Consider the following 22,603-nt stretch of genomic DNA (forward strand, 5'->3'; position numbering starts at 1 on the left):
ATTATTTGGATGGACGCCTCCTTTTGGAGGTTATTCAGGCATGTCCCACTGGGAGGAGACCTCAGGGCAGACCCAGAACTCACTGGAGGGATTATGGATCCTCTCTGGCCTGGGAACGCCTTGAGATCCTCCAGGAGGAGCTGGTGAGTCGCTGGGGAGAGGGAGGTCTGGGTTTCTCTGTTACCTCCACAATCTGACCGCAGATAAGAGGTAGAAGATGAATGGATGCTTAGAAGCCCCAACCATTACCTTCAGAAGCCACATACTTTAAAAAGAGATCCATCTGTAAGCAACAGCACCCAGAATCACCACCGGTTCAACACCTCTAAAGACTGAGGGCTACCACCAACCCAAAACCCTGAACATCCCACAGAGCTCCGTGAAATCTGTTATTAGGAGCAAGTAGGGCATTAATCAAAGTATGGATGTTACTTTGAGGCCAAAGATAACCCTGATGGAGCTGCTCTCCTGCAGAGATGGGAGGATCTGTCCATAAGTCCACTAAAAGCTGCACAGGACTCGGCTGCATGGACGAGTGGCAGGAAGAAAAAACATTACTTCTAGGAAAGAAAAGCTGGACTTTTTGGAATTTCTTCCTGAAACGTGTGGAAGAAGGTGCTGTGGTCAGACGAGCCCAAACTGGAACTTTTACGCCATCGAGATACTGGGAAACTGGATGGAGCAAAATGCAGAAAAATACATGAAGGGAACTTGTTGGAGTCTCAGAGGTTTGAGGAGGTGACCTTAAACACACGGCTGAAGCAGAACTTGGATGATTCAAGCAGCATCCGTCCAACCTGAAGGAGCTGCACCATTTTGGTCAAAAAGTCCTGGAGACACACCTGAAGAGACTTGATGCTGCAGAAGGTGGCTCTGAATACATGTGTTACCACCGTTTTTCAGTTTTATACAGTAGTTTTAGAATCATTAGAAACTTTTAACCCCGCTTTGCTTCATTAATCTGAAGGTTTTGCAGAATTATTATTTTTAATCAAGTAATTCATCTACAAAAAGCTGTTTTTCTTGAGAGGCAGTCAGGGTTATTTAGCCTACACTGCCCTCTACTGGACAAACAAATTATGACGTTTCAACTGAAAGCTGAAACAAATGTCCTCTTATAAAACAAACTCCAAATAAAATACCGGTACAAGTTTTTGTTTTTATCTCACAAATAAAACAACAATATATGATTTAATCGTTTTATTTTTATTTTTTCAGCCAAAAGCTGGAAATAAATTAAAAGTTAAACACTTCAGGTCAGGAAAGATGTGCTGTTAAATGAAAATATTTTACATTTAGTTTTAACAGTGATGATCTTCAGGTTATTACTCTTTAAATTTAAATAAAGTTAAATTGTATTCTTACTCAAATGTTTTCAGTTTTACTTTATTAAACCCGCAGTTAGACAGGGTTCGATTTGTTTCCTGTTATTTAAAACAACAATAATAATATTAATATAATGTTGTATTAAACATTTATTTAAGAAGAAAACACCACAGATGTTATTCAGCAGATGTTTTATTTTGCTGGAAAATATTTTAAAAGCTAAAGGTTCTGGTAAATTATTCATTTGTGTTCCAGCTTTGTTTATGGCTGGTTTAGACAAACTTTTTTCAAAATCCTCAATACAATGTAATTCAGTTTATAGTCTTTAAACCTGAAACTTCTAACATCTATTTTTTGCTTTTTGGGTCAAATATTTCTCATTAAAAAAACAAAAAACATCATTCTTTTAGGAATAAAATGTGCTAATAATATTATAATACAGAGGAATAAACACAGTTAAGGACTTGTTGGTAAATTATTTTTGTCCTATGTTTTAGAGGGGGAACCGATTATTTCAGACGGCTGAAATATTTGGTTCCCCTGGTAACTTTGGTAAAACAAAAAAAAGAACAAATGTCTCCAAATTCACAGGACTTGTTGTCCATCATGAGAGGAATAAACACAGTTAAAGACTTGTTGGTAAATTAACTGGTTGTTGTTGGAAAATTAATTATCTAAATAATATTCGGGTCGAATGTTATTTAGATAATTAGCGAAATACCGCTTCAGGCGGAGAAAACCCACACCATTTTAAGCACGGCTGACAAAGCGGCTAGCCGGGTGGGCGGAGTCTGCGTGCCACAGGCATCTCTTAGCCTGGTCATCGCCCGGCGTACACAAAAGGAGCGCGCCCTCTCTCTTCCTCCAGCCTTCCAATCTGACGTCACCGGCAGCCGGAGAACCTGATTGGTCAGTTGGGATCAGGAAGTCATGGGCTGACTGTTGACAGCCCCTCTGCAGAAAGAACATGGTGTAACGTTATTCTCCAGCGAATCAATCCTGTCTCAGTCTGCTGTCCTTCCAGTCCCAGCGGGTCCCCCGTAACGTTTTGCCTTAAAGGTAGAGTTTGAGGTCGATGATGTGTTCACGCTCTGTGTGTTTCGCCTGGCTAAACCGGTAGCTTAGTTAGCTAACATAAAACTAGCTGAGCTTGTTCAGCTGGAATATTCTGTCATTAGTTCTTTACTTGTCGGGCTACTTGCTGCTAATAGTTGGACTTTCCGAAATGTAATATTCTAGGAGAGCTAGCTAGAAGCTGTTACCCGTGCCTAAATTTTATATAAATGTGAAACTATTGCAGTACTGGCATGGGGAACTTGTTTTAAAAGTCGCTAAGCAGAGTTAAGCTAATGCTAAGTTGTTGAAGGTAAGTAAAGGGGTATTTTTTTGTTTGTTCTTTTTTATATATATATGTGAACTATCTGTTAATACACCGTTTTAAAGTAGCTTTCATGAGTGTGTCCTGGAGGTCTGACTGAAGTGTCTGGTCCCCCTCCCTCCCCCAGCCTGACGGTCAGAGATGGACGGCGGACCGGAAGCTGCTCCTTACTGCTGCGCCACCTGTGAAGGAGGAGAGGTGACGGGCCGCAGCCTGGGTCGGCACTACAAGAAGAGCCGCAGCCTGAGCACCTCCTCAGCCACCACCTACTCTGAGTACAGGTGATGAAGCTTAGATTGGAGACCCATCAGGGGAGGGGGGCTGGTCCAGTTGTTCCTGTAGGAACTGATAACATTTTAAACTGAGATCCTGACTCAGAACTTTACTCGTCAAACTCTTAAAAGAGTTTGCACGACCTGTTAGTGCTCGGGCTGTGTGTTGGGGATGACTCCCGGCTACCACCACGCCATATCTTGGCCCGGTGGCTGTCAAAACTGGCTGAGTTATCGCCATGTTTGCCAACAGACAAACAGGGTCGACTGCAACAGTGAGTGCTAAGGTTTGAAGCAGAGATTTGTTGCGCTCAGATTATGTGTAGGGGATGGCTCTCAGCTAGTACCACACCAAACTTCAGCTCAGTGATCACAGAACTGGCTGAATTATAGCCACTTCTGTGTTCTCTGAGGTTAGTTGTCGGTGGTGGGCATTTTGAATTGATTTGACTCCAAAAGTTAATCTGTTGAAGATGAGCAATTAACTGTCTGAGAGTTTCATGAAAATCCATCTGCTGGTTCATGAGATATTTTGCTAACAGACAGATAAACAGAGACGTGACATTTACATGATTCACGGCAGCAGGTGATAAAGAGTCAACACATCATTAACTCCTCTATTTCTACCGACTCAGAAAACTAACTCAAAGGTAAAGAACAAAAAGGATGAGATTTAAAAATTGAGTTGTGTTATAATAAAATGTGTTTGTCACATTCTTGCGGTGTTAAAAGCCTAATCTGTAACACACCCAGCCTTTTGAGCGCGTTCGTTTCCGAGGTCGTGCCCCGTGTCGCTTTTTGCCAGCGCTGGTAAACGTCCCACAGACGAGCTCTTTGTCGGGCTGGATGTGGTCACCTGGACTCCCGACACGTGAAACCTGTTTACCGCAGGCGGTGAGACGCTTGTTGCCACGCAGCGACAACAAGGCAGCACTGACAGATAATGACCCGACGCTTGGTATTTCCAAACAGCTTCCCTGTTTAGTTGTTTGCATAAATGATGTTTTTGAAACCATCTTGTGACACGGCCGCATCTTGCACCACCCTGGACGCTTGAGAAATTTGCATTTGTGGGTTCAGTTCCTGCAGCTCTTACAGGAAAGCTTTTGTTTACTTATTGTTTGATGACTTTCCTTTCATAATGAGGAAGTAATTGAGAAGAGAGGAGCTTGTCCAAGAAACCTTCGCCCACATTATGACTGAGTTTAATCGCAGTGATTCACTTTGGATTTAATACCAAGATGGTGACCTAAAAGCAAATGTGGGTGGGAACTTCCTCTAACAGAGTTTTAAGAGTTTGTTTTTGTCAAACAGTGTTGTCGTTTGTTTTATAGAATAATGTCAGGTAAAAGGGAACAAACTGTCTTCTGTATGGCAGGCTGCAGGTAACAAAGTTCCTAAAAGTTGAAATTTAAATTTGATTCTTTGCTGAGTTGTTAATGTGTAACTTGGCACTGAATCATCTCAGTTTAGGAGGCTTCTGTGCTTTCAGAGGTCATAAGGCCCGGTCAAAATTTATAAAGAAATCACAAATTAGGACACAAAATCTACAAGGTTTTCTCATACCGATGGCCGATGTGTCCTTAAATTAAAAATCTGTCAGTAAAAATTTCTTTACCTGCCCATTAGTGGCCAAGATGACAGGAAACGGGTCAAAAATGGCGGCATTCCCTGGAGGAGCCAGTTGAGATCGAGAGGTCTGATACTTTGATGTGTTGATACAGGTTTGTTGGGTAAAGTATGCAGATAAAAAAGATAAACTGAAACATTAAACTTTCTGGTCGAGAAGAAGTTTCTGCAGAAGATCCCCCATGTTTACTCTTGACAGATGTTTTGGGCATTCTTTTTTGTTTGTTTGTTTTCCTTACCAGCAGATTCACGCAAACTTCCTCGTGGTTTTCGGTGGAGCGTTTTGTTTACATTGAGTGCATACCTGCATTTCAGAGTTACATGTCAATATATCTGGGAAAACCTACATGAGTGACCTTTCAAACTGCAACATTTGGTCATGGATAACTTTTTTTTTTTTGTTTAAGTCTGTAAAGTTTGCACCTTTTGAGGCTACTTAACAACTACAAAGAAAATGCTGAACTATAAATAAATAGTCCTCTAACAACATTCAGACAATGGGTGAAAACCTTAAAAAAACCTGAAGAAATATTGCTCAAAATCACTTTAAGAGATCTCAAGAAAGTCTGTCGCCTTGGAAGTAAAATCTAAAATAATAAATGATGACTCAAGACTTTTACACAACTCTGTATATTAAACATAATTTGATAATTTCTCGGTAAATGTGGGTTATTTCTCCTCCCTTTCCACATTGTTGTCCTATTTTTCACTTCTGCTCCTACCCGGTGAACCTTACATCTGTTATCTTAAAAATGGCTTTAAGGTATAACAGAGTTAAACAAACATATGCCTTTTCTTCAAGTCAGAAAAATACATTCAGTAGTCTCCATTATTCTTCTGGGCAGGTTTTTTATGGCTTTTGCTCAAATGTTAAAAAAAGAAAAGAATGATTTTAGCATCTATAGAGCTGCAGGATTGGTGATAACTATCTGAATTAGGTCCTTTAAGAAGATTACTCAATAATTTGTTGGTGTTGATAAGAAAATCCTAAGTGATGTGGCTTTAAGACCATCGGCGTGTGAACTCACGAGTTGGACTGAGAGGATTTGTTGGCCGGATGATGTGATGCAGCACAAAGGCTGCATTAAAGCTCGGCATCGCTGACCTTTCACCCCTCGTGCAATTAGACTGTTTTATTCAAAGCCTCTTCTCCACTGTTGAAGCAGCTGCTTCGTCTGAGCGGCGGAGCAGATAAAAATAAGCGGTGTGATACTGTGAATAAAACTGTTGGCGTGTGGCAGAATTAATTGTTTGTTTGTTTTTTGCGCTGCTACTATGAGAGACGAAGGGTTAGTTTTTCCCACGTGTCTCACAGTGAACTGGTGAACATTTTAAAGGGTTTCAGTTCTTCATCTAGATTTTAAAACCGGTTCGCTGACCATCAGATTTCGAACGGAGATGGTTTTGAATGTTTGTCTTGGCAACATGTCTTGGCAACAGGTCGGCGAGCAGCACTTGCCGCCTCGTCAACCCTTCTTGGTTTTGTTGCTGCCGTTTCCAACCCGTCTCGAGAGCGCGGCAGCTGATTTTTGACACCTGAGGTGGGCGATGAGACGTGCACGGCCTCGAATGCAGTTTTGAAAGCCGTTCACACACACACACAGAAAAAGGAGTAAATGTGGCCGCACGGCTCGCTGGTTGGAATCACTCAGAATTCAGTCAGACTGTAAAGGAAAACGTGTATTTGTACGTGCGCTCGGGAAACCTTTGACCCTTCCTGTCCAACAGCCCGGCTTCAGTTATTGAAACTCGGCCATGTTTTCTCCCAACCCTGAGCTGTTTTGTGTGTTTAAACCTGAATGTTTTTGGTTCTCTCCTCAGGAGGACTCAGTCACTTCACGGACCGAGCCCCGTCACCACGTTTGGCCCAAAGGCATGCATGCTGAAGAACCCCCACGCTGTAATGTAAGTTTTTTTTAACGTGCCTACTTTTATATGCGTGTCATAAATCTGCGTGGAGAAGAGAAGGTGGTAAATGCAAACCTGGAAAACATTAAAGGCTCTGGATTTTGTTGCTTTGAGGTTTCGTTGGGTCTAATAAATCTGTTATTTTACAATCAAACCGCAACCTGGAAGAGATTAATTCATGCATTTTTTAGCTTCTGAAGTCATAATTTTATGTTTATGCAGAAAAAAGCAATTTATATTTTAACTATGACACTAAAAGAGCTCATGATGGACCCTAATTAGGGGTGAAAAGCTCAGTATTTTTAATAAAATAAACATCAATGTGTTAATAAGTTGTTCTTACATGAACTTAAATCTCTTGCTGGAATATTTGTTATATTCGGATGTCGGATGTCAGATCCAATTGTTTATTTTCTCCACCTGCTTTGACCCGTTTGGAGCCTGTCCAAGCTGCGATGGTGTAAGAGGCTGTTAAAGCGGGACGTGCCACCATGCAGGCTCACCTACAGCCACTTCAGAATCTGACCCGCCGTCTGAGAAAACACACAATCTCAAATCAGACCTTATTTCTCCACCCCTTAAAGTGCACGAAAAGAAGGTGTGCTTGTGAAAACATAAACTGTGACGTCAATAAATAGTTTAAAAACGGTTTCCAGTGCAAAAAGCTACTGTAAGAATTGTGAAGGAGGACAGATCCACCTGGGGCACCTTTTTTTGTTTTAAACGTTGCAGTTCAGAAACACCCAGAGAGCGCCACAGGCTGAGCAACAAGAAGACTGAAATATCTGAGTGTATAAATCTGTGAATATATTAGTTTAAATACAACACACCCTGCTGTCTGTGTCTTGTATTTGTTTCTGAAGGCAGACGCAGATAAAACTTGACTCCCCTCTGAAGAGCCACCATCAAAAAGTTTGTTTCTGCCACGTTCCTCTGGAGCATTTCTGCTAAACTCTCTCTGCTTCTGAGAACTTGTTAACTTTATAGGTTTCTCACTAAAATGTCTTCACATTTTCTTGTGTAACTTTCGAGTCTGAAACAAAAAAAAGCTGAAAAACCCCAAAGTGATGCATCACGTAAGATACGACCCCGTCCGCCGCGTTTACTCCTCAAGTCTTTAGATAAGAAGAACAATAAGAACAACGGTGAAGAATACTGAAAATATAAATGCTGCCGTGTTTAATTGTTGCAGGTTTAATAACACACACATTTACAGGGTTTGGAGTCCTTCCAAACCTTCACTTCTTACATGTGTTTGACAGGAGGTGCTGGGCGGGTATTTGTAATTAAAATGACCAAATTAACAGTCATCTGCTGCGTCTGCTTGGATTGAAATGACTCCAAAACTTAATTAGTTGTAGGTGTACAATTATAACCTTCTGAGAGTTTAATTAAAGTTCATCCAGTGCTTCATGGGATGCTTTAGTAACAGACAGAAACACATTTCTGCTCTGCCTTTGCCTTTCCGTGTCAGGCTGTAATTAGTTCACATGAATCTAATAGCTGTTATTGTAATCTTTTTATTTATTCTTTTCTTGGTGCAAAAGATTTTAAAGGCAGTCATTTTTCTTTCGGCTTTGCAACATTTGAGACACCTTTCTGTTAAATAAAACGATTTCAGAGAATAAACATGTTCATGCCAACTTTGCTTTAAGTACGAGCAAACACGACAGTGGTTTGCATTGCAGCTCTGACAAAACCAAATGTGATGCAAAGTGTGGGCGAACCCTGACGGCTCCTTGTCTGCCAAAGGTCACCAGAAGATCTCCATCATATGGTTGATTTCATATCCTGAATGTGTTCTGTACGTGCAGCCGTTGTCTTAAGCTGAATAGTTGTGTGAGGTGATTAAAAAGCCTCCCACCTGATGAGACAGAGCACACCCTGACATCATGCTCCTCGTGTCACTGTCACATCACTACACTGTTGGATGTCTCTGCATTACACGGGCCGTGTCATGCTTTTAATGTGCTCAGGTCGTTGCTGTCTGCTTGTCACGCCACGTCTGACTCACCGCAGGAACGTCCAGTTTTAATTATTCTTCTGTGCGGCCGATTGCCTCCTACACAACACCAAATATTTGTGGGCGAACTGTTCAAACTTCAGTGCCAGAGTCTCTGACAAAGATCGGCGTGTGTTGAGGATGACTCTCAGCTACTACCACGAATTTCAGCTCGGAGTCTGTAGAGCTAACTGAGTTGTAGCCATCTTTGTGTTGGCTAATTTCAGTCTGCTTGTGGCAGCCATCTTGAATTGAACTGGCTCCAAGATTTAATCAGTTGTAGACGTAGCAAGGCCACCTGATTTATATAACCTCAGTTTGATACCATCAGATAGATCTTTTAAACACAGTTTGAATGTTTTAAATCGGTCTACTGGTTACCAATTTAATGATCTGCAGAATCGGTCTAAATTAATGCAGTTCTTAAAAAGGCAGCATTTGAAAGTCCTGAGGAATCGCTCTGATTGGCTGTAAATTTTCAGATTAGTCCTTCACAGATTTTTTTTATGTAGATTATAAAATGTTTTATTCCACCCGAGTTGAGAAATGAATGAATGAATTAGCTCGATCGTTAGCCACAGCGCTGCCATGCCTTGTTTATTTAACGGATTAAGAAAGTACTTCCTAGTAGACGTGCGTCCAGTGTCGTTTCCTGAAAGTTTAGTCAAAATCGGCCCTCTGGTTCATGAGATATTTTGCTGACAGATGTAGCTGATTCCAAACGATCTCTCAGAGCTCAGGATGTGTGTTAGGGATCAGTCTCAGCTACTACCAGACCAAATCTGAGTTATAGCCCTTTTTAAAAAATTTTAAATGTCTGTCTTTGTTTGCTTTTCTGTACCTCCCACAGTGACGCAGCTGATAAAGTCCTCAGCAGCCCAGCTTGCTCCGTGCGTCGTTACCTTTCCGCCACTTCACCTGTTGTCATCACAAGCTGAGCGGCGTTGATCCTTTAAGTGCGGTTGCATTTAGTCATGCTAGCGTTATGAAAGGCTCGTGACGTCTCCTCGTCAAAGCCCGGACTAACTGACCCAGTGACACCCTCGGCCCCGCCGCTGTTTGTTTCTCTGCTCTCTCCGTTTGACGGATTAGCTTCCTTAATGCTGCTGAACAGGTTAAAAGTAGTAAAACCAGGCTATCTTTGTCGCAAACTATGGTTGGGGGGCATTTTTGTGAATACCAGGTGCCTCATTAAAAGCGTTTTTCTGCACGTTTGCAGGTTTTGTGTGCGATCGCTTGGGGCAACCTGCAGCCCAAGACAAAAGTCGAATAATTGCTCTTTTTCCTTTTCAAACTGCAAACGCGTCACATCTTTGTGAACGTACAATCAGAGGCTGTCGCTTCAGGTGGAAATTACTTGAGAGCGTTTGTTGTAAAGAAGCGATGTCCACCTGTCACCACCTGGGACCCGACGTCCCTCAAAGACGTCTTTTCACTCAGAGCGGTCTTTAACTATTCATCCGTCACATAGTTTGTAAAAATATGACCTTTTTTAGTTGTTAAAATGGTATAAAGTACGAGAATGTTTGCTTAATTTAAAAGATTCTGCTCGACCCAGTGTCTGAATACAGTGTAAAATTAAAACCTTTACGGTGGTTTAAGTAAATGCCTTTTTAAACTTTGCATTACTTTTAATATGTTTTACATGAAACATAATGTAACAAATCAGACTGTCTTTAAACACAGGTAGTGTTTTGTAAAACATAAAAGCATAAATATCTTTGTAAGTAACCATTTCATCTTAAAGTGACTCAGTGTAGAAGTTAATAAAATAGTCTTTGCCTGAACTTCTGTGAATGTTTTTTAGTTTTAACTTGTTTTAGACGCTGAAATTCACTCTGAAATTGGCTCCAGCCTGAGTAGCTGTTAGCTTAGCTCCTCCATGACAATTTCTGTGTCTTCAAACTGAGATCAGTCAGTCTGATACTAATAATATATAATAATATATTTTATTCATGGGCAGCTTTCAGAACTCTCAAGGACACGTTACCAACAAAAACAGGCCCCCTGTTTGTCTACAACTGATTCAGCCCAATTTAAGATGGCCACCACAGCTAATCGACCTTCGCTACACAAAAAAAGCTCCAACTTAGTCAGTTTTACAGATAATGGTTTAAAATCTGCTGTGGTAGTAGCTGAGAGTCATTCACAACGTTCCAAGCACTCACAGATCCTGCAGCTGACATGAGATTACACATAATTATTTTCCAGGATTGATCAAAATGGCTACAAAGCTGTAATTTTACCATCATGAGATGATCTGAGTTTCAAACTTTGGCATGAAAGCAGGCGGGCGATATGTAGGAATGTAGATTATTCGCCGACTTCACTAACAGACAAAGTTAGCTCCAATAGTTGATGGAAAAGTTTGTAGCTCTCACTCGGTCAGTTAGTGCTTGTAGTTTGTGGCGGGGATGACTCCTGGCTACTACCATACCAAATATTAGCCTGTTATCTGTAAAAGTGACTGAATTATAGCTGTTTTTGTGTTTTCTGAAGTCAGTTGGCTGTGGCGACCATCTTAAATGGGGTTTGCTCCAACAGATAATCAGATGTAGATGTGTGTCTTACATTTGATCACCTGCCTTTCAGTGACAGGTGCTTAAAAAGACTGAGATAGTTTATTTGAAGGACAGTATACCAGCTCAGTGATCCGGTTAACTGAATGTTTTATTACAAACTGTGAAAGTCATCATTCTGACAGAATGAGACAGGGCTGTCTACACAGATGTGTAAAGAAAAACCTACAATTTATGAACATAATTGTGCTTTTTAGATACACAGTTTCAGGTGTTGGGATCATTTCATGTCAGAACTGAGCTCACAAACAGGTGGTAACTCCACCAGAAGCAGTCAGTGATCTGCTGCTGATGTTCTGAAGCTCTTGTTTATTTTTAGACATAAAAAAATCTACTAATGTGTCCAAAGATTTTTAATCTTGTTTAAAAACGGCCAAAGCTTTGAGTCTTTGGCCGTTAACCCGGTGTGAGATGTTGACTTATTGTGACCTTATTTCTTTTTTTGTTTGTAGATAAATACGAAACATTACAAAGGTTTCAATTTCTATTCTAAAGGAATACTTTATTTAACCAGGCCTGGGCCTGAAGGTAGCCGAATCATGCATGATTTTGTTTCTGTGGGACAAACCGGAGTAACCGGGGAAAACCCACATAAACACAAAGAGAGGCCCGGGTCCAAGCTGGGGCTCGAACCCAGGACCTGCTTGCTGTGAGACAACAGCACCAACCACTGATGAACGGGCCGGAGGAGTTCTGGAGTCCCAGCTCACAGAAACTTAGGAAAGGTTTTCACGTGTGAACATCTCTGCTTTTATCAAACGGCAGTTCAATAAAAAGCAGAAAACACACTCTCATTTTCACTAACTGTACATATTTGGTATCTAAAGATGAGTTCTTGTAAAATAACTTAAACTTCCTTCTAACAGAAAGTGGATGTGGGGGAACTGGAGGGTCCAGGGAAAAGCCCCAGACAGTTTGATTTCTTTAGATGGTTCTGGGGGTGATGAATTTTCTCGTTCCTGTGCAGATTATGGGGTTAAAGTCTGAACAGGTCCTGCTCCTCTTTAAAGAGTCACAAAAAAAACAGGCAATAAATAAGAAGATGCCCACAGTGTATAAAATAATCCCTCCTACATACAGAATTGCCTTGGTCCACGCCACAGTGCGTGCCCATTTCACAATTTTCTCCAGAAGCCTTTCGATGGCTCTGTGCAAAATCTCCACCACTTTGGCTCCGACTCGCTGGTCTTGATCTCGGACCACCTGTCGGAGCTCTTTCAGGGTGAAAAGGTCCCGGAGCTCCTGGACGGACTTCTTGCACATTTTCTTCATCCGTTTCGCGTCGGCTTGAAACTTGTCGGGCGCGGTGAGCCCCTTCATCGTCCGGGAGACTAAATCCTTGAGGAAGGCGGCTTCTCCCTCCGCAGAAATGTCCCCCTGACCGACGGCGCCACATTTAGTCAGCACTCGCAGCGTCGCGGCGAAAGTCAGAAACCGCAGCGGCTCCTTGGAGGCTGCGTCTGACCGTCTGGAAAAAGGAAGTCGGCATTTTCATTTTGTGCTAAACTAGTTTTTCTTACTGTGAGCTAAAATCAAAAAGCGTCAAAGTGCTTCTACAGAGCGTCGAGTGCGTCCGTGAAGAGTGAACTTTGTAAAGTGAGGGCTTTCTGAGGGAAGCCGCAGGTAAAGGCTTCGATGACGTGTCAGAGGGCCTTTGATGCTCGGCTTTGTTACGTCATTAAAACACATGACATCAGAAGCGCGGAGAAATGAGGATGATGATGATGGAGATGATGATGAAGATGAATGAAAAGGTTCTGAATATTAACTCTGTCCGAATCTTATCAGAGTTTGACCACTAGGGGGCACTAAAAATGCGACGACCACCTGCACTATTTAGCCAAAAGTATTCGCCCGCCTCCCTTCACCTGCATCTGAACTCGAATGGCATCCCATCCTTAATCCACGGGCTTTAATACGACGTTAACCCGTCCCCTGCAGCTCTAACAGCTTCAGCGCTTCTGGGGAAGCTTTCCTCGAGGTTTAGGAGCGCTGATGGGAAGTTTGGACCGTTCTTCCAGAGGCTCATTCATGAGGAGGCCAACCAATAATGGTTACATAAAATCAGTCTGTTTTAAAACAGAGTTAAGAGTTAGTGTGTCTGAACGCAGTGTAAAGTAAAACCTTTATAGTGGTTTAAGTTAACTCCTTTTAAACTTTGAATATGTTTTACATGTAACATAATGAACCAAATCAGACTGTCTTTAAACACAGCCAGTCTTTTGTTTAAAAAAAAAACAACAAAATCATAGAAGTTGATAAAATAGTCTTTGCTTGAACTGAACAGAAAGTGTGTTCCTGATCAACATAATAAGGAACACCTTTTTAGTTTCAAATACGAGATGATTCCTTATTTTAAGGGACCGTTGGCAACCCTGGAGCTACAGAACCCCACTTAAAAAACTGAACTATCCCTTTAAAAAGGAATTAAAATTAACAGTGAGAAGAAATTTTACGTGTCGTCACAGAAAGACGGCTTTTATTCAAACTGGTTCTTTTTATTTGTAGCATCACATTATTGGAATTTGTGACTTTTAACGCCTTTTTTCATTAAAACTGGGTTCGTACAGTTTCATCGTATTACTCATTAAGACACAATGTGAAGAAGTGGCTTAATAAACGTCACTAATAAGAAACTTTACATCATATGATTGGAACTATGGCCAACATGTTTATGATGACGTATTTTATGACTTGAGGTGATGTTTGTTATTTTGTAAATTTGGATGTCAGATCTGTTAAATCTGAACCACATTCCCAAAATGAGATGCTTCGATTTACCAAAAAATAAAAAATAAAAACAAACAAACCCTCATGACCTTTTGTGCTACTTCTCGTGTTTATTTAAGTTAAATTACAAGCCCCGCCCACATCAGGGCCTCAGAATGAGGCGCGCTGGTTGCATCATTACACGTTAAAAAGTGAAAAGACGACATTCCATTGAACTTATTCGTTGTTTGGTCGGGTGCAGGACCGGACGGCCGGCTCGACGTGCGTCCTGTTCCAGGCCAACGAAATTAAACTTCGTGTTGAGCAACAAGCAGATCTGTTTCTGTAACTCGGAACGAGAAACTCAGAGGGGCGCAGATACCAAACGCTCGATGTGCCCGGGGTCCAGCTCGTCCCAAACGCGCCACAGCACACCTTGAACTTCAAATTAATTTTTTTGTTCTCCTGTTAGAGCGTGTTTGAACAAACAGAACATCTTCTCATCTCTGCTGAGCGCCACTCTTCACCCTGAAGAAGATAAAATAGTTACTTTTACGCACTTCTTGTTAAAATTTAGGATCATTTGAACAAGAAATGGCTGTTATTAGACTTTAAAATGACGTCAGGTTATTTTTTGGGGGGTGTTTATTAGGCTTTATTAAAACAATAACTTTATTTCTCAACATAAGATTAGTTCAGTCTGAAACTCTGGCCTGAAAGATGGTGAATCTAGGAGCAAACAGGCAGCTTCTACTCAAATATTATGCATAATTATGTTAGAAAACCGTTCAGCCTGGAGGCATTTGAAGGCTGCGTGTTATTCATGTGGATTATATTTCTGCTCCGCTCTCCTCGTTCTGCTTCTTCTCTGGATGATGTTTTACTTCATGCAGCTTTAATGTGTTTCTCACTGAGGGAGAGCCATCTTTTAAATGATCTTGACCTCATTAATCATTGCCAAACAGATTAAATTCCTCTTGAGTTTCCTTACAGTAAGCGGACATCAGGAAGCTCGTTTCCACCTTGTTGTTTTCCCATAAAGCAGAATCACACAGATCAGCACGAACCAGTTTCACCGTTTCCTCCCTGTAATGGGAACGTGCACCGAATAATTCAGGTTAAACCTTTCCACTGCACTAAATGCTCTAGGTGTAAAGCAGAAATGACCCTATTGTTTGAGTGAGTCGCACCTGTCCGACAAGGAAAATCCTTTTTCTGAAACAGGCGAGATTAGCTCAGCAGAGGGGCGGGGCCTAAGTTGTGGACAACCTTAAGAAGGGAGAGCTTTACCCCAGGAGCAGAATGCACGAGGAGGGTTTAGCGTTAAGTCCTCCCTGAGACAAATATAACCAGAGTGAGTCCGGCGTTTCGGGGCTTTCAGCTGATCCTCGAGGCCTGACCGCAGTGTTTGGAGAGATTCTCAGCCTCTCAGACAGCCAGCGTCTGACTCCAGCCACAGGAAGACTTGTCAGTAGCTGCTTCAGACAGGCGGGGCGCGTTCGAGGAAGTTGTTGGAGGCAGAATGAGGCAGTAGCTCCAGAATCTTCCACTGGGTCAGAGCATTGTTCTCCAGCTGAGTCAGCTTGAAGCAGCAGCAGTAGCATCTCCTTCTTCGTCTTCTTCTTCGTCTTCTTCGCGCAGCCATGAAGTTTAACCAGTGTGTGGTGGAGGATGCTCCGGGGAGCCACAGCGAGAACAGAGTCTGGAAATGGTGAGAGAGCTCCTCGGTCTCCTTATCAAGGAGGGGTCAAACGTGTGCGTGAAGGGTCACTGATTAACTGGACACCAGATGTTTGGAGAGTCTTCCTCCTCTCGGCTAACGTAATCATAAACTGCTAGAACGTCAGCGCTGTTAATCATAACTTTAGACTTTCCCCTCTTGTTTATGTTTAGGCATGTCTTGTCTAATGTCTCTTAGAGTCTAAATGTGGCTGCAGGCAGCCGGTGTGATCATCAGGTTGTACAGTTTTACAAAGGAAGTGTGTGTGTGTGTGTGTGTGTGTTATCACAGGCTGGATGTGGTTTGGACACAGCGGGGTTGTTGGATGAAAGGAGGTGGTCAGGGTGTGGATGCTTTGAGGTGGTTCTAAGAAGGATGGGCTCGTGAATGGATCAGAGGGTCACTGTTGAAATGCTAACGAAGCGCCGCTTTTGTCTCCTCTGATGCAGCTGAGGGCCGGCCCGCTCCGTTCTAGCTTTATTTGTTCCTGTCCTGCGTTCGGAAACAAATGTGCTTGGTTTGGTTTAGTTCTCTGTGGCTCAGCGCGAGCTTGCATGATGTTTTGTGGGGGGCAAAAAAAGGAACTGGATGTGTCTAAACGGTGTTGCTTTCAGGTGCAAGCTGCAGTCGCAGAGCAGGAACTTTCATTAACTGCTGAAGCCTTCAGAATCCAGAATCCTCTTCTCTTAACTTCGGTTAAATAAAGTGTAGCTCCAACACAACTTGATGCATTAAAGAAATCCTCTTTAATTTCCAGTATTTGGGGTTTAAAGTACCCATTAAATAACCTGCTGAATTACATAAGGCTGAAGCGACAGCTTTGACTGAGCTGCTGTGGTTTCTAACATGAATTAAAGACATTCCTTTCATCACTTCCTCAATCTTCTAATTTCATCTTAATGGTATCAACGATGGAAACAGTACATTCTCTTCTCCACAGCTGATTAACATCTGATTTGTTTCTCCTTCAACCTGTTTAAAGTGGAACAGATGATTATCGAAAACTTGAACCTGCGTCTCCTTTCAGACTTTATTTGTGTTTCTGCTCACTGAACGTGACAGAATGAAACCTGCTTCTCACGTAAAACAACTTGTAAAGTTAACTTTATGAACCAGATTTTCTTTGTAAATCATAATACGTGCAGTAAAAGCTGCTTTTAAAAAGTCAAGTTACTAATTTCTGTAAACCAGTTTGAATCTTTATCATCACCGACTGGTTTTTATGTGCATTTAATGTCTGAATGCTCATTTCTTTAACCTCGGATATACGCTAAGAACACATAACTCTGTGTTCTTGCATAAGAAACACAGAAATAAACTGTCTTTAAAAATAGCCCTGGTCATCTGCAACTAATGAGCGCCGCAGATAACGAATGCAAACACTCTCTGATTGTAAAAGAAAGATTCAAGCCCTGCAGCTCCTCTTTCCAGTTATAACTCATGTCCTTTTTCTCCTTCACATTTGGTTTTGTTTGTCACTTGTCAGGTTTAAGACACTTTCTTAAAAACCCAAGAGGAACTGAGAAGAGACAAACGGACACAACACCGGGTTGAAGATTTTCCTTGCAGCAAGAGGAGTGTGCAGCTTCCTTCTGCAATAGTTTCCTCTTGTCTGCCTTTTATTGACATCTCAGAGGTTACATGACTGTGTGTGTGTGTGTGTGGGGGGGGGGGGAGAGACTTTCGATAGCATGAACATCGTGTGATCAATCAGTTTGAATGCACGAGGGCGTTCACTCAAACACAAAAACCCCGTTAGAGAAGTAGGGTTAAACAAAACTAAAATCATGATGATGTAACAATAATAAATAACAGTTAACATCAATGACTGAATAAAACAATAATAATATTTACATTTTTCCATCACATTTTATAAAAAAAAATCTTTTTACACCTTTCGGTTTGTTCTGACCTCTTGTAACTTGTTGTTCTCGAAGGTGCAGCTGTTTCAGGATGACTTTTCATTTCATTTCCTGCTTGGTAGTTTTATATTTTGGAATCCTTCACATGTCTCCTGACCACATTTCGGGGTTGGGCTGCAGACCGTGTGGTGAATCTGATGCGTCTGATTGGATGGAATCTGTTATTTAACAGGTCTTATCTCAGCTCAGGCTGAGTTCATTGTAATTCAGACCTGTTTGTTTGTTTGTTTGTCTAATATCCTGGTAAATAGTTTCATCCTCCTAAAGTGTGTGTGTTTGTTTTCAGGCACATTCAGGATCCCGCCAGCCAAAAGCTGACTTGGAACAAGCCACCAAAAAGTGTCCTTGTCATCAAGAAGATCCGAGATGCCAGCCTGCTTCAGCCTTTCAAGGAGCTCTGCATCTTCCTCACAGAGGTAAGTCCTCGACGGAGGACACCTGCAGACACGCTGTCTTTCACCAGCAGGAGGACGGAGGAGGACCGGCTCGAGTCCGCTTAAAATTTAAATCCGTTTTCACGCATGCTGGCAGCCACTAAAAGGACTCGTACCCTTTCTTTAGTCAGACCCGTGTCTTCTTGTGTGTCGCCGCAGGTGAAAAACATGATCGTTTACGTGGAGAAGAAAGTTCTGGATGATCCAGCCATTACAGGAGACGAGAACTTTGGAGCCATTACTAAGAAATTTTGCACTTTCAGAGAAGGTAGATAATATCTCAACGAGTCAGTCGTTTGAACAGCGCGTACAAATATGCAGAAAGAATGTTAAATATCTCGTTGTTTGAATATTTCTTCAGATTTTGATGACCTCTCCAACCGCGTAGACTTCATCATTTGTCTCGGTGGAGATGGAACTCTGCTGTATGCGTCTTCGCTCTTTCAGGTATTCATCCAGGAGTTCTCACATGAAGTGGTTTTATATTTCGGACTGAAGCTAATCCCCTCCTTCCCCTGCTTGCAGGAGAGCGTTCCACCAGTTATGGCCTTTCACCTGGGCTCCCTGGGCTTCCTGACCCCCTTTAAGTTCGACACGTACCAGTCCCAGGTCACCCAGATTATCGAAGGTACTGAATGTTCTCCAACCTGCCCGTCGGCCTCGGGCGCGCGGCCTCGCTTTGTCTGCAGAAGCACGTGACACGTGTGCGAGGTGTCAGGTCACTCATGCGTGCGCCGCTTCGTTTCGCAGGGAACGCCGCCATCGTTCTGAGAAGCCGCCTGCGAGTCCAGGTGCTGAAGGAGAACTGGGACGAGAAGGACGCCGTGGACGAGAAGGGGGTCATCCTGACCAACGGGGAACATGAGGCGGGTCGCAAAGCCCTGCAGTATCAGGTTAGTCCACAGCCTTTTTATGAACACTTTACTTCAATACGTTGGTTTCTCAGAAATGTTGCAGCTGTTTTCAGTCCAGCTCACTCTGGATGTAAATAGGTCAGAATTCCTTTGTGTAGTCGTCTCTGTGATACTGCGGGCGTTCAACCTGTTGTTGATGAGCAACATTGGCAAGCAGTGACATCAGTGAGCTGACACTAACTGCATGTTTAAGGATTACACACTGAATAGGTGTTTCTCCTGCCTAACACACAAACACTGCGGTGTGAGGTGACATCATCCAATGGTTTTTTTTGCCAGAGTTTGACGCGTGACTGTGTGTGTGTCAGGTCCTGAATGAGGTGGTGGTGGACAGAGGACCCTCCTCGTATCTCTCCAACGTTGACCTCTACCTGGACGGACACCTGATCACCACGGTGCAGGGAGACGGTGAGTCAGCAGATTGTTGCATAAGCGTGACACACGACACCACAAACCTGCAGACAGACTTCAGGGTTCTCAGTTTCTCTGGGTGGAGCACAGTTGAGTCTCCCGGCTCTGGTTGCAGAGAAATATTTCAAGCATACAGGCCTTTGGACTGTACAGTGAGTCACCGTTGCTGTGACTCTGTGTCCCCTCAGGTTTGATTGTATCAACGCCAACAGGCAGCACGGCGTACGCAGTGGCAGCCGGAGCTTCGATGATCCACCCCAACGTCCCCGCCATCATGATCACCCCCATCTGCCCTCACTCGCTCTCCTTCAGACCCATCGTGGTGCCTGCCGGAGTGGAGCTCAAGGTACTCGAAGGCCTTTACCCCAAACTGCAGCACGTGGCTGCACAGCTGCTTCGAGCACTTTCCTCTACCTGCTGGCTGCAGTAATAACTGTACTCGAACTCCCGGGCGCCGGGTTGTCTGATTCAAATGTGGGAGCAAACTGGGAGCACCTGTGGTGTTTACATCATTACACTGAGAACATCAGAGTAATACTCCTGTATGGGTGTATATTTAGTTGGTGGGATGGATACTGCAGCACACTGTGACTCAAATCACAAAAGTCTTATTAAAGAAACAGTAAATTTTAAGAATATAGTGTCCGTACAGGAAGGTAAAAATATGCGAATAACTATTTTTGTTGTTGTTTTACCGTTTTTTTTTTTAACTTTAGGATGAGCATGTGCCTTTGTAGCAAACAATAAAACCCTTTTCATCCAGCTGGTCTAACCAAACTTTGTGTCCTTGTCGTTTTGCAGATAATGCTGTCGCGTGACGCCAGAAACACGGCCTGGGTGTCTTTTGATGGCAGAAAGAGGCAGGAGATCTGCCACGGAGACAGGTTAGTCCACATGCCGAGGTGTAGAGAGTAAATGACTAACGGACGCTTGAAGTCACTCAACGCTGTTCCATAAACTTCTCCGCCTGTTTAACTGAGTCAGAGCCAGTCCCTCCCTTTATGTCATGAAATATAATCTGCTTCCTGCTTCTTGGAACAAGCTGTCAGTGTTCTTGAGTAAAAACCCCAGAGTTTCATCAGAGAGAAGTCATTTCACTGTTTATCAGCAGCTTCTCCTATTGTTCAAGTCACCTGAACTTCCCTCTCCTTGTTCTGTCCCTCTTCCAGTATTACCATCACCACTTCTTGCTTCCCCGTTCCGTCCATCTGTTTCCGCGACCCGGTGAACGACTGGTTCGAGAGCCTGGCGCAGTGTTTGCACTGGAACGTGAGGAAGAAGCAGAACTACCTCAACTCGGAGGACGAGGAGTTCTGAGCTGAGGAATCGTCTGGGTTTATTTTTTCCCCCCCAAGGATCTCCAGGACTCAGGACTAAAACTCGACTGTCTTCTGCGTCTGTTATTAGGTCTTTAATGGACAGGTGGTCTGAACCAAACTCCACTCAAAACAGGCCTGTCTGTGTCGCTCAGAGCGTTGCTCCTCCATGTTGGAGTCTTGATGCATGTGGAAATAGGAGTAAAAAAAGCAAATCAGAGTAACATAATGTGAAACAGTTGTTTAATCTGCTGAATGGAACAAAGTGGAGGCAGAGACTGATGCTCGCAGACGTTTTTATAAATCTCTTTGCTTAAGTAATATTTCGCAAACTATAGGAGACGGGGGTTGTTTATGGCGAGCGAGCTGCAGCGTTACCACGGCGCCACGCTGGGTTGTTTGAATGGAGTTTGGCCTCTTTGTTTGTCCAGCCGTGAAAACCGTTCCTCTGGATTCAGGATGCAGTTTTCAGACAAACAGTCAAAAAAAAAAGGAAATCAACACTTAAAACGAACCAAAACGCACAGCGTCAGGATCTGATGGCACGTCTTAACAGTCCTCTTGACGGGTGTTATCAGGTTCACTTCAGCACTTTTTCTATTTTTAGGACCGACGTCACGGAGACGTCTACTACCTTTATAAAAAAAAAAAAAACAGAAATGTTTTGGTTGTTCTGTTGAGCTGCATTCCTGTGGAAATATTTAAAATCAACTCTAGGCCAACAAATTTGATGAGAAATGTTCTCCAGGGCCCAACTGTGCCTTAAACACTGCGTTACTAGTGTCCAAAAATATGACGACTTTCAAGTTTACATGGTTTGTCTTGTTTCGGGCCCGTTTTTTTTGCACAGATCTGTGTGTTGTGCATCAAAGCGACGGCCACGTTTGTCCTTCGTGTCCACAGAACTGAACGATGGCTCGAATGATGATGTGTGGAAGCTCCTCACAAAGAGACCAAACTTCAAGTGTATTTTTTTAGCGCCGGGTTTTAAAGATCTCCTTGAAGCAATAGCCAAATTTTTTTATAAAACCTTTTTTTTTTTTAATTTTTAGACCAATGTCTGTGGGCTTTGTTGTGACTTGTGTGTGAGTGTCGAGGAGTTGTTACAAACTTTGGATTTCTCACTGTGCGGCCTACTTTAAGGTGGCCTACTTTACGCGGCCGTTTGGACAGAATGTGCATTTTATAAACCGGCTCGTTTGTTGAAACCCTCGGTGAGCCCCACAGAGCAATCATTCCTCCTTTAAGTCTGTATATACATGTAAAAAGCTGTATTTTGTAAAGTCCACGTTTAATATCTGGTTTACGATGTATTAATATTGAAAATAAATCTTTGTCTTTTATATACGGATGAGTTTGTCACCTGTTAATTTTTTGTTTTTTTATTAATGTTTGTTTTTTGTCAGGCAGAGGAAAAGTCAAATACTTGTTTACGAAATGCAGTCCGAGACAAAACAATTTGTCTGAGAAGTTTTTGTAGGAAATCTGTTGGCTGGGTTGTTCTCCAACATGTAAAACAATCAAACTCTGACCTCTTTTCTATTTGCTCTCTCAAAGTGCATTTCATTTTTGTAATTAAGAGCCCCTAACTCGAACTTTTGTATCTGCAAGTTTAATAATGTGCTTTTATTTTCTCCCCACTGCAGAAATCTTTAATAAAAAACAAAATGTTGAAGCAGAAAGTGGGTCTTCGTTTGGTGAGTGTTAACTCCTAATATCAGTCCTGTTAGTTAATATTTGTTTCTGTTTCTGTTCATTTAGCCCTTTTGAATTTATTATTTATAAAATCATTTGCTTTAGTAAAAGATCGCGTCTCAAAGAAAAGAATAACCTTCCTGCTGGTCACGTTGTTAGTTTGTAGTTTGGACATTTTGCACAAAAACTAAGAAGAAACGTGATGTTATTAAAACCTGATTCATTGTTGTATAAATGAGAAACTCTCACTTCAGTACTGAGCCCCAAACGTCTAATTTGCCCGTTTGTTGACTGTTAGCAAAATATCAAAACAGACTTAATGAAACTCTGTCCATCTACCTACATCTGATTAACTTTTCTATTCAAGACGGTCGCCACAATTAAACCG

The 22,603-nt window shown here is 42.4% G+C and overlaps 1 protein-coding gene across 3 annotated transcripts; it reads left to right on the forward strand.

The window, feature by feature from the left end:
- The first annotated feature begins 2,246 nt into the window (after positions 1–2,246).
- Positions 2,247–21,871, forward strand: nadka (NAD kinase a). 3 transcript variants are annotated; one of them, XM_017411300.3, is made up of 12 exons: positions 2,247–2,385; positions 2,832–2,985; positions 6,427–6,510; positions 17,732–17,861; positions 18,039–18,147; positions 18,241–18,326; positions 18,405–18,507; positions 18,630–18,772; positions 19,102–19,201; positions 19,393–19,550; positions 20,006–20,088; positions 20,374–21,871. In XM_017411300.3, the coding sequence occupies exons 2-12, from the start codon at positions 2,846–2,848 to the stop codon at positions 20,519–20,521; spliced, it is 1,284 nt and encodes a 427-aa protein (XP_017266789.1). In that variant the 5' UTR covers positions 2,247–2,385; positions 2,832–2,845; the 3' UTR covers positions 20,522–21,871. The 3 variants fall into 3 exon arrangements, with proteins under 3 accessions (XP_017266789.1, XP_017266788.1, XP_017266790.1); XM_017411299.3 differs by having other exon boundaries at positions 18,241–18,507; XM_017411301.3 differs by lacking the exons at positions 2,247–2,385; positions 2,832–2,985; positions 6,427–6,510 and adding an exon at positions 15,040–15,514.
- Positions 21,872–22,603: the final 732 nt, after the last annotated feature.

This window comes from Kryptolebias marmoratus, linkage group LG8 (genome assembly GCF_001649575.2).
Source record: "Kryptolebias marmoratus isolate JLee-2015 linkage group LG8, ASM164957v2, whole genome shotgun sequence".
Taxonomy (NCBI): Eukaryota; Metazoa; Chordata; class Actinopteri; order Cyprinodontiformes; family Rivulidae; genus Kryptolebias; species Kryptolebias marmoratus.